This window comes from Hyaena hyaena, unplaced genomic scaffold (assembly GCF_003009895.1).
Source record: "Hyaena hyaena isolate Hyena2069 unplaced genomic scaffold, ASM300989v1 scaffold_86, whole genome shotgun sequence".
NCBI lineage: Eukaryota > Metazoa > Chordata > Mammalia > Carnivora > Hyaenidae > Hyaena > Hyaena hyaena.
Window position 1 is genome coordinate 1,444,432 of NW_024080721.1, and position 13,298 is coordinate 1,457,729.

Below are 13,298 nucleotides of genomic sequence, written 5' to 3' on the forward strand. Positions count from 1 at the left end.
ACGATTCCATTCATACAAAGTTCAAGGCCAGGCTAAACGAATCTACAGCATTGGAAGTTATGATGTGGATTCCTTTTGGGAGGAGAGGAGGGCAGGCGGGAGCTCCCAGGTCCTGAAATGTTCAATTTCTTGACTTGTGTAATGCTTACGTGGGGTTGCTCATTTCTAATGCTCCTCTGATCCAGGTTAACACGATTTGAGTCCACTTCGTATGCACGCCATAGTTCCAAAAAAAGTTTCACAAGTGAATTTATTGTAAAAAATCTATTTTTACTATTTCCAGTGTGCCATGGTGGATGAAACCAGCGGAGTGGATATTAAGTCCCCCTCCACATTGAGAAATGGATTAGCGTGTGCACGTGCACGCGACCAGGTCTGCGCAATCTCCCCACTGTGGCTGGCTCCCACCTTTTCTCACTCTGATCAGTTCTGGTCTTAGACAGCCAGCATGAACCAGGGAGCGAGTGATTTCTATCAGGGCTGAGCACCCTGGCCCAGTAGCATGGGAAACCTCTGCTCAGGCAATGCAATCCTCTAAAGCAGGACATCAGGCTCCCTGCCTCCCCAGCTCTCTCAGTAGCTGAAGAAAGGGTGCTGACTCACCACAGCTGATTATGAGCTTCTCCCTGTCCTGGCCACCTGTGGGTTGCATTACATCTGTGGGAGATGGGGTGACCGTAACCCAGGGGTAATATAAGCAGGCCAGGAGGCAGGCACACTGACCAAGGCCTTGCTCACCGCCATGGACCCGAGGATGGTCCAGCATCACTCTGTGAAGCTGCTCCAGGTCCTGCCTTGGCCATGCATCACGTGGCCGAGGTGGTATCCCCGGGGGAAGGCTGCCGGCTCTACCCCTTGTTTATAGCTTGACCTTGGGCAGGTCCCCGCTCAGGGAATCGGTTTCCCTCTCAGTAAAATGGAGTGTTCATCCTGCCTTCCATTTCTGTAGGGAAGTCTGAAGTCAAACGAACGCTGCACTTTGACATCCAGGGTGTCGTTGCTCTGTGGAGGGAGGTGGCGGGAGGGACAGGCGAGCCACCCGCCACCTCTCTGCATGGTGTGGAAGGGAGAGAAGCCATCCCCCACCCATCACCATCTCGATGACAGCAGCTTAAGCAGAAGCTACACCTGCGTCGCGCGCATGCCTGACCCTGAAGGCCGTGATGGGAAACGGTGAGCTCACACCTGCACTGGGCAAGGCCAACTCCAGCGTGCATGCTACAGCTGCGGGCCTGTGCCCATGAGGTCACTCCTGGCACTCCCCTCTGGTTACAACACCTCCAACCTCCCTCCTCTCCCTCAATTTCCAGCTCCCCTTTCTCCTAACTGAGGGCTTCAGGGGAACAAGAAAGGCTTTCTTCAGTCAGAGTGGGCAGTGTTGGTGGGAGGTCTGGGGTCTCTCAGGTAATGTCACAGCTTAGCCTGAGGAACTGGCATCGGGTCCAAGGTGCAGACACAAAGTGTCATTTCCAAGGCACTGGGAAGTGTTGGTGTTGGTTTGAAGTTGTCAGGGCTGCTGGGAAATACCCCCTCTGCTGATTTGAGGCGAAGGAAGAGAACCAGACCCCAGCAGAGGGAAATGAATTCGGCTCGGCGTTTTAGCCAGGAGCCCCTGCTCTCTCGCCTGCCCCAATGTGGCAGCTGTGAAGAGGCGCCTCTCAGACCTCCTGCCACAAGAGCACAAGTTGCCTTATAGCTGGGCTGCAGCCGCCCCGAACCCACCACTGCACTGGTGCTGAGCCCCGCTTCCCGTGGGCTGCTGCCAGCCTGTAGCTGTGACTCCTCCAACCCAGCGACTCCAGCTTGGTGACTTGGCATAGACCCAGCTGCAGCCCGAGACTCTCCCTAGGCGCCCTTCTCTCTCCCCCTCCCCCATGGGGGGTCGGACCTGCGTGGAGGTCTGAAGACTCCCTTCCTGCCCTCTCCTGCCTTCTTTCCTCCTACCAATGCTGCCCTGGCACCTGTTTGTCGGCAGATCGGAACTAACACGAGCGGTACTGCAGTGGGCGTGGGAAAACAGACCGAAAGAGAGAGTCTGGGGACTGCTTACTCATTACCGGGCAGGCAAAGGGGTTGCTCTTCTGAGTGCTGTATGGGGCATGGAGAGTGCCTGGCACAAAATGGCAGCCCGACTGCTCACAGAGTTGCCAATGGTGACCTGAAAAAAAGCTTTTGCTTGACTTTGTGTCAACTTAAGCATTTGAAAGCCTGGGAGATGTGGTGCCTACCAGGACTGTGAAGTGGGCTGGTGACTGAGGTGTGCTGATGCCCAGCACAAGGACAATGACAGACTGAGTGCCCTCAACAAGCAGTTAAAGGTGTAGTGGAACAGCCAGAGGGGCCTCTTTGGCAGCTGGCAAAAAGGTGGCCCACTCTTCCCTCGGAAGCTAGCAATGGCCCCGTGCTGGAAGACACGCAGGGGTCCTCCTCTCTCCCCGGGAGTGTGTCCTACTCTCTTTCCGGGCTGCTAGGCCCCTGACTCGGATTAAATGCTGGGATGACGGATGTACTGGGCCTGATAAGGGAGGAAAGAGATTATACACGAAGAGTAAGAATTAGCCAGCAGGATTTGAAGGGCTTGACCAAAGGGGCCAGGAGATAAGAGAAGATGAACAAGCCTTCACGGACTTGGGGTATTTCATGGGAGTGTAATTTAGTACCTTGGCAAAGACCCCAGGGGGTGGGTCACACTTGCTCCTGGGGTGGTCCTGAATGACGTGGAAAGGCATGGACTGCCCTGGCAACAGCAGGGGAAGGAAGAGAGAGGCTGAGGGAAGGGGCCGCGCAGAAGACCCAGGGGGGCCCACGTTCCACAGGAGCGCCTGTGCGACACTCCTTTAGCAGGGTCCCCAGCACCGCACCGGTGATGGGGACGCCAGATCACTAAGGAGTTTGTTGGTGGCATTCCTCTGTAGACCAGAGAGGACAGCAGGGGAGGCAATCGCAGAGCTGGGCTCATTAACACTCATCGGGACGATGGGGCCTGAGGCTCTGGAGGTCAGGGGTAACGAGGCCTGGGCCCCTCTGAACCCCCAGGGGCAGCTCCTGCCAGGACTCTTTAGACAGTGTGCAGGGGCCAGCAGATAAGAGGGGCGGTCATGTCAGGGGGGTGGCGGGGAAGGGAGGGATAATCCACCCAGATTGGAGGAGGGGCAGGCAAGGGGGTGTGCGGAGCTCTGGGGACTTCCTGGTGCTCCCTCGCCCCACTGTGAACAGACGTACAGACGTATGTGCCAACGCTGGCTCGACGAGGATACGACAGCCAAGGGCTCAGAAGCCTCACGATGCAGGTTTGGGTCAAACCACCAGCTAAGCTGCCAAGACCTGCCGAGGGGTGAGAAGAATTTGGTAGGGACGGTGGGGGAGAATGGGGGGGCCAGCGGGGGCCCCAAGTCCCACTCCGGTAATGGAGGCAGCTTGTACCACCCGTTTCTCCTGCGTAAGTGCCTCCTTGGGAAGAGAGGCCTGCGGGAGCCACGGGGGGAGTTGCTCCCCACCATGGGGGGCGGAGGCAGATCTGTGCAGTGCGCGGGCTGGGCTGGGGCTGCCACGAGAAGGCCCAGGTCACACCGAGCGCAGCAGGGGTCACAGGGCAGGACGGCTCCCATGGGGTCTGAGATTCCTCCAATACACAGCAGCAGCTCAGGCTGCTCCACTGGCCGGGTGAGCCTCTGCCTGCCGGCCCTCCTTTCCTTCCCCTCCTCCAACTCCCTGTATGTTTCTCACACCTTCATCTTGTCTGGGAGGCTACTGGTCAGTGGACCTGAGCTGTCCCGGCATGTCCTCCATGATGAAAACAAGACAGTAGAAAGAGACTCTCAGCGTGGCGCTGACTCTGCCCGCCGGGTCCGCCCTGACTGCGGAGAGTGTCGGGAGAGTGAGGATGCTGGGCAGGCCGGTCCCCCCGGGCAGGCCAGCATGTCAGGGGGCCCTCAGGTCCAGAAAGTACTGTGTGTTACGGGGCTGGGGGGAAAGCAGCCAGGTGGGCCGGCAAGGGTCCTGGGGTCCTGCCTCGGCCCTGGCTGTTGCCAGAAAGGCCAGTGGCCTGAGTGATGAGGTGCCCACGGGGGGCAGGAGCAGAGGATGCAAGGACCAGCGTTGCCCTCCCTTCTGGAAGGCGGCAGCGCTGCTGTCCCTCTTCAGCTGAGGAAAAGCACTCCTGCGGGGAAGCTTCCCTGGGCACCTCTAGGTGGTGGCTATCTGATACGGGTTTCAAGGTGCCAAAGTGAGTCATCTAGCTAGTGAGGAAAAACAGAAGATTTAGTTTCATTAGATTAGCAAACTAAGCTGTCCCACTGGCTGTGGGTGTCAAGGCTGAGCCACGGGGAGGAGAGGGCACCACAAAGCGACAGCCCGGGTCTGCCAGGGCCCAGGGCATGAGCTGCGCAGGCGGGTACAAGGGTGAACACTGTGCCCGATAACTGTTTACACATACACATTCACGCGTCACCTCATCCTGCTCTCCCCCAACCCTGAGATGTGCCGTCATCTTCATGTTCCTAATGGGGAGGCTGCGTCCCACAGGGGCAATGACCTGCCCTGGAGAATGACTGGCCAAACTCAGAACTGTGGTGACAAGTCAGGAGTTCCTTCTGTCAGACCAGTCTCCACTCCTCCGGGGTCCGCAGGGATGGGAAATCCCAGAACTTCCCAGAACGAGAGCGTCTAGGGCATATCTGCCAAGGAGAGGCTAGAACCGGATCCCCCTGCCCCCCAAGATTTATGTTGTAGAGAGAAAGGCAGGTGGTGTGAAGGCACAGCATGCGCCATGGAATCGGCCTAGCACTGGGGTAAAATGCAGGCTCTGCTCTTGACCACAGTGTGACCTTGAGCAATTTAACGCCCCCCTCTCTTTTTTTAAAATCTGTAAAATTATGAAAATAAGATCCGTCTTGAGTGGTTTTGGAACTAAAAACAACCCAAGTGTGCCCAGAGCCCCGAGCTGGTGATTTGTGGGCATTTAGGGGCTGGTAACTCCTACCACCACCATGCTGCACAGATCAGACCCCCGGGAGGCCATGGGCAAAGGGTCTGGCATAGTTAATGCTCTTCATAATTATGACTGCCTCACCATCCAAGCAAAAAATGGAGGCAGTTGATGTAAGTAACTATAATCTATTATATTTACAGAGTTAAATCAAATTTTTGCAGCTTTTCGTCTACATGTTAGTTCTTCAGAATTCACAAACTATCCAATAAGACAGTTATCCGATAAGATCAGTTTTCTCTGATGTCATGAGTAATTTATCCTTATCCTAATCCTACAACAGATAAAAACACAAAGGCTGGAAAGAGATTTGACTTCCTCGTATCCAGGTTCCTTCTCGAAAAGACTGTTAGGTGTCCCCCCCCACCCCGCCCCCTGACTCTCTTCATCAAGAATGCTGCCAGGTACTGGGCTAAGTGATGGGGGCACTGAAACAAGCAAAACAAGGCCCCGCCCTTACAAGGACCCAGCCCAGTGGAGGCGTTCAGACCAGTGCCTGAGCCGTACTGGACTGTGCTGGATGCTGAAGTGGAACCAGATGAGTGAGGCGTGGGACCAGGGAGAAGGGACATTGGCCTCAGCCTTTAGTGATGGTTGTTAGGGCTGGGACAGCTTCACGGAACAAGTGATACTGAGCTGAGAGTGGAAGGAGAGAGAGAGGTTCCCCAGATGAGTGGGAAAAGGGCTGTGGGAAAGAGTGGGGTTCTAGAAAAAAGGAACAGCGTGGTCGCAGAGGCCTATTGCACGAGAGATGCGAGGTGGCCTGGTCGAGGTGGGGTATAGGGCACGCTGGAGCAGGCAAGTGCCCGATGGCACAGCTATCTTGCTGGTGATGGAGGCTCAGCCCCTTCCACGAGGCCATGAGCCTCTGAGGGTCATGTGAGTGTCCGTTCAACTCTGTAGCCTCAGGGGCCATTACTATACTGGTACCTAGCAGAAGCTCTCAAAATCCTTGCTGAATGAGTACTCAGATTCACGTTTTAGAAAGTTCATTCAGACTTTTGGTTCTGACAAGATGGTAGCCTGAACTGATGTGGGCCTCATTCCCACCACAAACACAGACAAATGATGGATGGAATATATGAGAATAATTCAAATATAAAACTAAGCATGAGAGAATCACGGGAAAATTCCCAGGTACCTGAGGACACAAAGTCAAAGCCAGAACCTTTATCATGGCAACTGAGGCTGGGATTACCAAACCCTGGTATAGTTATAGGAGCTGGGATTTTATGGCCCACAGGAGGTGGAAGACCAGGTCAGGGACCTGGAACTGAGAGCCTTGCAGAAGGCCAGGGATCCAGTGGAGAAACGGGCACCCTCCTACACTGTTGGTGGGAATGCAAACTGGTGCAGCCCCTTTGGAAAACAGTGTGGAGGTTCCTCAAAAAATTAACAATAGAACTCTCCTATGACCCAGTAATAGCAGTGCTAGGAATTTACCCCAGGGATACAGAAATGCTGATGCATAGGGGCACATGGACCCCAATGTTCACAGCAGCACTTTCAACAATAGCCAAAACATGGAAAGAGCCTAAGTGTCCATCAGCAGACGAATGGATCAAGAAGATGTGGTTTATCTACACGATGGAATACTACATGGCATGAGAAAGAATGAAATCCGGCCATGTGTAGCAACATGGATGGACCTTGAGGGTGTTATGCTGAGCGAAATAATTCAGGCAGAGAAGGACAAATACCATATGTTTGCACGTATAGGAGGATTAGGAGAAACTTAACGGAGGACCGTGGGGGAGAAGAAGGGGGGAAATAGTTGGGGAGAGGGAGACAGGCAAACCATGAAAGACTCTTGAATGCTGAGAACAAATTGAAGACTGGTGGGAGTGGTGGGGAAGAGGGGGAGATGGGTATAAACTATTTGTAAAAAAAAAAAAAAAAAAAAAAGGCCAGGGATCCAGAAAGGGCTACTGGTCATGAAACAGGGCCCAGGAAGAGAGGAACATCTGCGTGTGGTGTGGGGCAGAGGTTTGTCTGCAGGAAGGAGACCCCAAGCCTGCACTGCTTGTGGGTGAGGAGGCTGTATACACACCACCCAGGCTCTGGGAACCCTGAGCCAAGAGGTTCACACCAAACTGGCCGGGCCTCTGGAACTCGGGGTCCTGGCAGAACAAATGCCAAAGTGATGAAAACACACATCCATGGCCCATCGGTTCCCACATTGGAAACAACCCCTGCTTAAGACAGTCTCCTGATACAGAATGAAACACCACCACGAACCATCATGAAGGTGAGGCTTCAGACCCAACGTGTGGGAGAATCAGTACCCTTAAAACTAGAAATAATCGAATACTTGAAAGAGGCAATAAGGATAAACAAATGAAGAGATGAAAGGCACAGAAACCATAATAAAACCTAGGATACTAAAAAACAAAAAATAAAAAACAACAGGCTGATTTTTTTTTTTAATTTTTTTATGTTTTATTTATTTCTAGGAGAGAGAGAGAGAGACAGCGTGAGCAGGAGAGGGTCAGAGAGAGGGAGTCACAGGCTGAAACAGGCTCCAGGCTCTGAGCTGGCAGTCAACACAGAGCCCGACGCGGGGCTCGAACCCACGAACCGCGAGATCATGACCTAAGCGAAAGTCGGACGCTTAACCGACTGAGCCACCCAGGCGCCCCACAACAGGCTGATTTTTAAAAGCTCTGAATAGAATTTCTAAAAATTAAAAATAAAAATGAAACCGAATTTGGAAGGCGTCTTAAATGGCTGATTATGAAGAGCTACAAGGAGACTGGTAAACTCACGGATGTTTTCGAGAAGTGCCAGAATACAGCACTGGCAGAAAAGGAGATGTGAAAAAGAGAGGAAAGACAGAATAATATGGCAGGCTTCTCACCCGAGTTCTAGAAGGAGAGGCTGGAGAGAATCAAGGAGATAGCAGAGAAGAGTTCCTGAATGGAAAGAATGACACTGAATCCCCAGCAACACAGTAAAGACCAATCTACTCTTAGACTGAACGCAGTAAAACTGCGGAACCCCGAAGACAAAAATAAGGTCTCAAAAGCGACCAGAACAAAAAGCTGCAAAGGAGACAGGCACCTGTGTGGTGCTCCGAAGTCCCACAGCACTTGACTAACCACCCCCTGCCCATCACTGGTGGGGCTGCCATGCGGTCTGCTGCTTACACAAACCCCTCGAGGTGGTGGGGCAGGACCAAGTCACCCCGTTCGTGCCTGGTGCCTAGCACTACACGTGGTATGCAGCAGGGGCCTAAGGAATGCATAACTGAGCTCTCATGAAGCACTTATGCGCCCTTTTGGGTCTGTTCTGTTCCGTGAAAAGACCTCCAAACCCCAGTTTGAGAAACACAACTGCCAATCAGTCCCGGATTCACTGGATTGCATATTAAAGGCAGTGAAACTTTCTGCAACAGGAAAAAAGAAGGTGGTCCTCAGGTCCATAGTGGTGACTGGTAGCACCTGTGGGGGTCAGGATGGAGGATGGAGGGGAGGCTTCACACCTCTTAGGGGCAGCTTTGAACAGCTTCTGGGAGGTTGATGGGATAATCTGAGTGAAGAGCTTTACTCATCTAACCTCAGGCACAATAGGACAGCTTCTTTTTCCTGATAACCTCGGAGCTTTGGGAATGTTTATGAGAACTATGCCCTGCAGCTCAAGAAGAAGCAGGGTCCAAGTCTGGCCAGATATGGACAAGTCTCAGGGCCTGTCCTCCTTGGAGTCCCGTGGCAAGTATGAGTCCCTTTATGCAGATGGAGAACGGGATGACATCAAGCCCCAGATTGGGGCTACCAGGATGTTCCAGAGAAGGAGGCTGATAAGAGTGTCCAGAGAAAATAAAAGCAGAGTGCTTATTTTCAAGGGCCACTCCATTAAAAAATTTTTTTTTAAATGTTTATGTATTTATTTTGAGAGAGAGAACATGAGTACAAGCGAGCAGGGGAGGGGTGGAGAGAGAGACAGAGAGGGAGAGAGAATCCCAGGCAGGCTCTGCACTGTGCGGAGCCCAACGTGGGGCTCCATCTCATGAACTGAACCGTGAGATCACGATCAGAGCCAGAATCAAGAGTCGGATGTTAAACCGACCGAGCCACCCAGGTGCCCCAGGGCTGCTCCATTTGAAAGGAAATACCACGGGGAGAAATGTCCTACAGCCTCCAGACTCACAGCGCCTTTTTCACAGACAGACTGAATTTGGCAGAGAGGAATACTAAAATGACTATGAATTATACTGTGGGGCATTCCCACATAGAAGTAGTAGTTTCAATAATTAATTGTACCAAACAAATCTCCAGACACCAAGCTAATTTCTTTCACATACAGCACCTCATCTCTCTGCTGCTCTAGCCTTCATGTTACTGCCTGAGGCAACATGGGCCCCTCAGGGCGTGGGGCGAAATATCCTCACTTCCTGAACACCACTGTTATGCCAACAGCGGGATTGAGGCACTCTAGGGGAAATGACGCTAAAAGTGAACAGAGAAACACAGGGCAGGGCCTAGGGGAGAGGAGAAAGTCACAGTCAAGTTCTACATGGGATTCTACATGCTTCAACTCACAAATCACGCATGGGGAGAGGAGTCTGACTTTAGACAGAGTGCGTTGCACAGAGCCGAGGGCTGTCAAAGACATGTGCGCCAGCCCCTTCCCTACCCAGTACTCTGTTAACTGTAGCCACAGCTCGTGGACGCGGCCCTGCTGGCACTGGGAAAAGAGAACAGGATGGAAGTCATGACATATACTTTCTGTTTGGGGAGGAGAGGCAATTGACACTTCCTGTGGCCACTTTATATGACAGGCTGTGATGATGTCTTTACCATGTCATTCCAGGCCCCAGGACGATCATTCCCCCAGTTATGGCAGAAGGTATCATTAGTTCCACTGTTCTCAACAGAACCGGAGGCTGAGACCTTAAGAGATTTGTCCACAAATTGAGAATGAACCCCTCAGACTGCCTCCAAGACAAACCGGACAGACTCGCAGAGAGGCGTCGCTAGACATTTGATGGCCACAGTTCCCTGGGTCATGGCTGCTATCTGCTTTCCTACACAAATGCTTTCTTTTACACATCTCAGGGGGCCAAAGCTGATCAATATTTACACCCCCTAAATTCTCCTCTTTCATGTTGACTCTGAAAATATGCTAGGAGTTGGGGATTAGGCCAAGAAACAGAACTAGGCCATTTTCTCCTCTCTGCTCCAAACACTCCCACAGTTGTGGCTGTCAATGCACCTTTGAGTTGCTAAGACATGACCTTAAAGGAAGGAAGGCCAGTGTCATCCTCCTGCTGGACAAAAATGCTGCCAATCTTTTTCCCAAAGAGGAGGAAGTCAGGCCAGAAGCGGAGTCTGTGAATCTTCTGGGCCAAGAGATGGGTGTGCATGGACGAGGCTGCCACCCAGCAAGCACCGGCCCGGGGGGCACAGGCTGGCATGGACAGCAGCGTATGGCTGACATTTCTCTTACTCCCCGGCGACGCTCACACCTGCCACCAAGGGGCTCATTTCAGTTGTCCCCACCAGTCCCTGGACCCGAGAAGCCCAGCCCCACTTCTCTGATGAATGAACCACTGTGAAAAGCTGTGATGGTATTTCTGACAAAATGGCCTAGAAACCCTAGGACTCCAGAAACTGCCATCCAGGATGGCAAACGGTGGGGTAGAAAGTGCTTGGTCAACCTTTCCTAAATGATGAACTTGGTAGGAACTGAGGGGGTGGCATCCTCTAAAGATAAATCACAAGCAAGAATAATGCCTTGACAGCAACGCGAACAGAGAGTTGGTCATGAAGGCACCCGGTAACCCATTTTCCACCCATAAGAGAGGGAGTCTTCTTCAGGAAGACCCAAGCTTCTCTTCTGGAATGGAAAGTATAGTTCCACTGGCATATGCCCGTTCAATTCCTTCCATTGGGTAAAATTAAATAGCCTAGATATTTAAACAATTAGCCCTCGAGTCCAGGTTGAGACTGTTCTTGCCATTGACTAGGGTTTCCAAAAGCAGCAATGTGGGACAACTCTTCGTCTGTTCCCTTCCTGGACTCAGTGTGATCGTGCTGACTCTTCCTCACACAGCTGTGGCGCGTGCCCATGAGCAAGTTATGTTCCCTAGACTTCAGCCTCTGCAATACGACAATGATAACAAGGAACGAGACCTCTTCCAGTTGCTATGAGGATGGAAAGGGATGATGTAATATCTGCAGTAGTGTGCCTGACGCATGGGAAGTGGGTGCTCGCTGGTAGCTGCCGTCACTGTCTGTCGTCATCACTGTCATTGTCATCATCGGGTACTCGCCACCACTTTCCCCGTCTCACAGACAAAACTACATGGTCAGGGAGGCAGTCTGCGGGGAAGTGGAGAGGTGCTGTAAAAATATGCCGGGTGCCACCTTGCTAATAATAAGATCCCCAACTTAGATCTCTGTAGGGACCCAGAAATCCCCCAATTTTAAAATTCACAGGGTAGGCTAACACAATAAAACCTATCCACTTATGTGGACGGAACCACAGCAAAAGCCAAAGTCACACCGTGAACCAAATTAGCAAGCACATCATTGGAGAGTGAGTGGGGGTGGGGGGTGGGAGAGGAAAGCTGGAGCCTGGGAAGGAAGGTCTGCTTTTCCATAAACGTCTAGCACATCCCCTACAAGCCCTTCAGCTCCCGTCTTTAGGAGCTTGACAGCTTTTACAGGAGATACACTTTTGTGCCAGCTATTTTCCAGTAGAGTCCCCCAAGGTGTGATTCTCTTCCTGACAATCCCTTTGTAGGAGCGGCCCAGTGTAAGCCAGCCGCAAGGCACTGCCTCTCTAGGACAGTGAGGTGACCCTCCTTCCCCCGAGCGGCTTACTTGTTGCTGTCGCGGTACTCGTAGATGTGACATCCTTGAGGCAATCCGGTCTCGTGATCCAGAGTGAAAGCAAGCTTTAGCTGGAGAGAGAGAGAAGCAAAAAACAATTAAGTCTAGGCAGCATGTTTTATTCATTCTGACAGCTGAAATGAAAAAGAAAAAAAAATCAAGCAAAATCACATTCCCTCCATCTGACATGTCATGGAGATTCGAGGCCTGCCATCTCTGGGAAGAGCCGTGCCTTACGGGACACTGTCATCAGTGAGGGCTGCTGCTGGACTCTACTTAATTCATTTTGCAGGTAACCAATAATTTATTAAGCACTTACTTGGTGCCAGACACTGAGCTAGCCAATGGGGAAAGATCAGTGAAGAGAGGCAGAGAGGGGCCTCCTTCATGGTAGAGAAGACAGATAGATAATCAATCCACACGAATGAGTGAATGAATGAATACAAAGCTTCCAATTAATATAGATTCTCTGAATCAGGAAGAAGACTCCCACATTTCTACAAAAGTAAATAACATGAACTAGACTGGGAATGAGGGAAGGAGGAGGGAGTTAACTAGATTATGGGGGTGGAGGACGGGGAGAAAAGAACATTCTTGCTGGCAGAGAGCACGGCATGTGCAGAGGCCCCGACGCAGGAGTCCAGGCGCTGAAGGGTGGCTGGTGAGCCAGAAGCCAGTAGGCACAGGGGACGTGGTGGGCAGTGATGCTGGTGAGGGAGGCCAGGGCAGGACATGCAGAACCTCGTCGGCCACCTTAGAATTACCTTCATAATTCATAATAAGCCTTTGGTAAGGAATGGGTGGGTGACATGATCAAAATTCAGTTTTAAAGATCCCTCTGGCTACTGTGTAGAGAGCAGGCTGTAGGGTAGGGTGCAGAAGCAGGAGCCCCATAGGGGGTTACCCAGCAGTGCGAGAGAGCACTGATGGGGGCTGGGGCGAAAGGGTCAGGGAGGGGGCCCAAGAGGGAGAGAGAAATGGACCATTTAAGAATCTACCTCAGGGGTGCCTGGGTGGCTTAGTCGGTTAAGCGTCCGACTCCTGATCTCAGCTCAGGTCATGATCTCACAGTTTGGGAGATCGAGCCCCGGGTTGGGCTCTGCACTGACAGCATGGAGCCTGCTGGGATTCTCTCTCTTCCTCTCTCTCTCTGCCCTACCCTGCTCTCTCTCTCCCTGTCTCAAAAATAAATAAATAAATAAATAAACTTAAAAAAAAAAAAAGAAGTTAGTTTCAAGAAGGGGAGTTGACAGGCGATGTAGGATTCTGTGTTGGGGAGGGGTGGGGTTGGAAAAGAAGAGGTCAAGGACAGTTCAAGCTTTTGATTTGAACCATCACTCAGGCAGGTGACTGTTCCATGGCTGAATCTGGGGGTGACTAGGAAGCCACAGGTTTGACTTTGGACATGTTAACTTTGAGGCACTCAGCAGCGTTCTCTGATCAGGGATGACCAGGAACGAGGAGCTGGTAATGAGGAC

At 52.0% G+C, this 13,298-nt stretch overlaps 1 protein-coding gene across 1 annotated transcript in view; it reads right to left on the reverse strand.

The window, feature by feature from the left end:
- Positions 1-13,298, reverse strand: part of DIS3L2 (DIS3 like 3'-5' exoribonuclease 2) — a 348,824-nt gene that overhangs the window by 30,884 nt on the left and 304,642 nt on the right. The window contains exon 14 of the mRNA XM_039234582.1: positions 11,812-11,891. Coding sequence (XP_039090513.1) covers positions 11,812-11,891 — 80 coding nt within the window. The remainder of the gene's footprint in view (positions 1-11,811; positions 11,892-13,298) is intronic.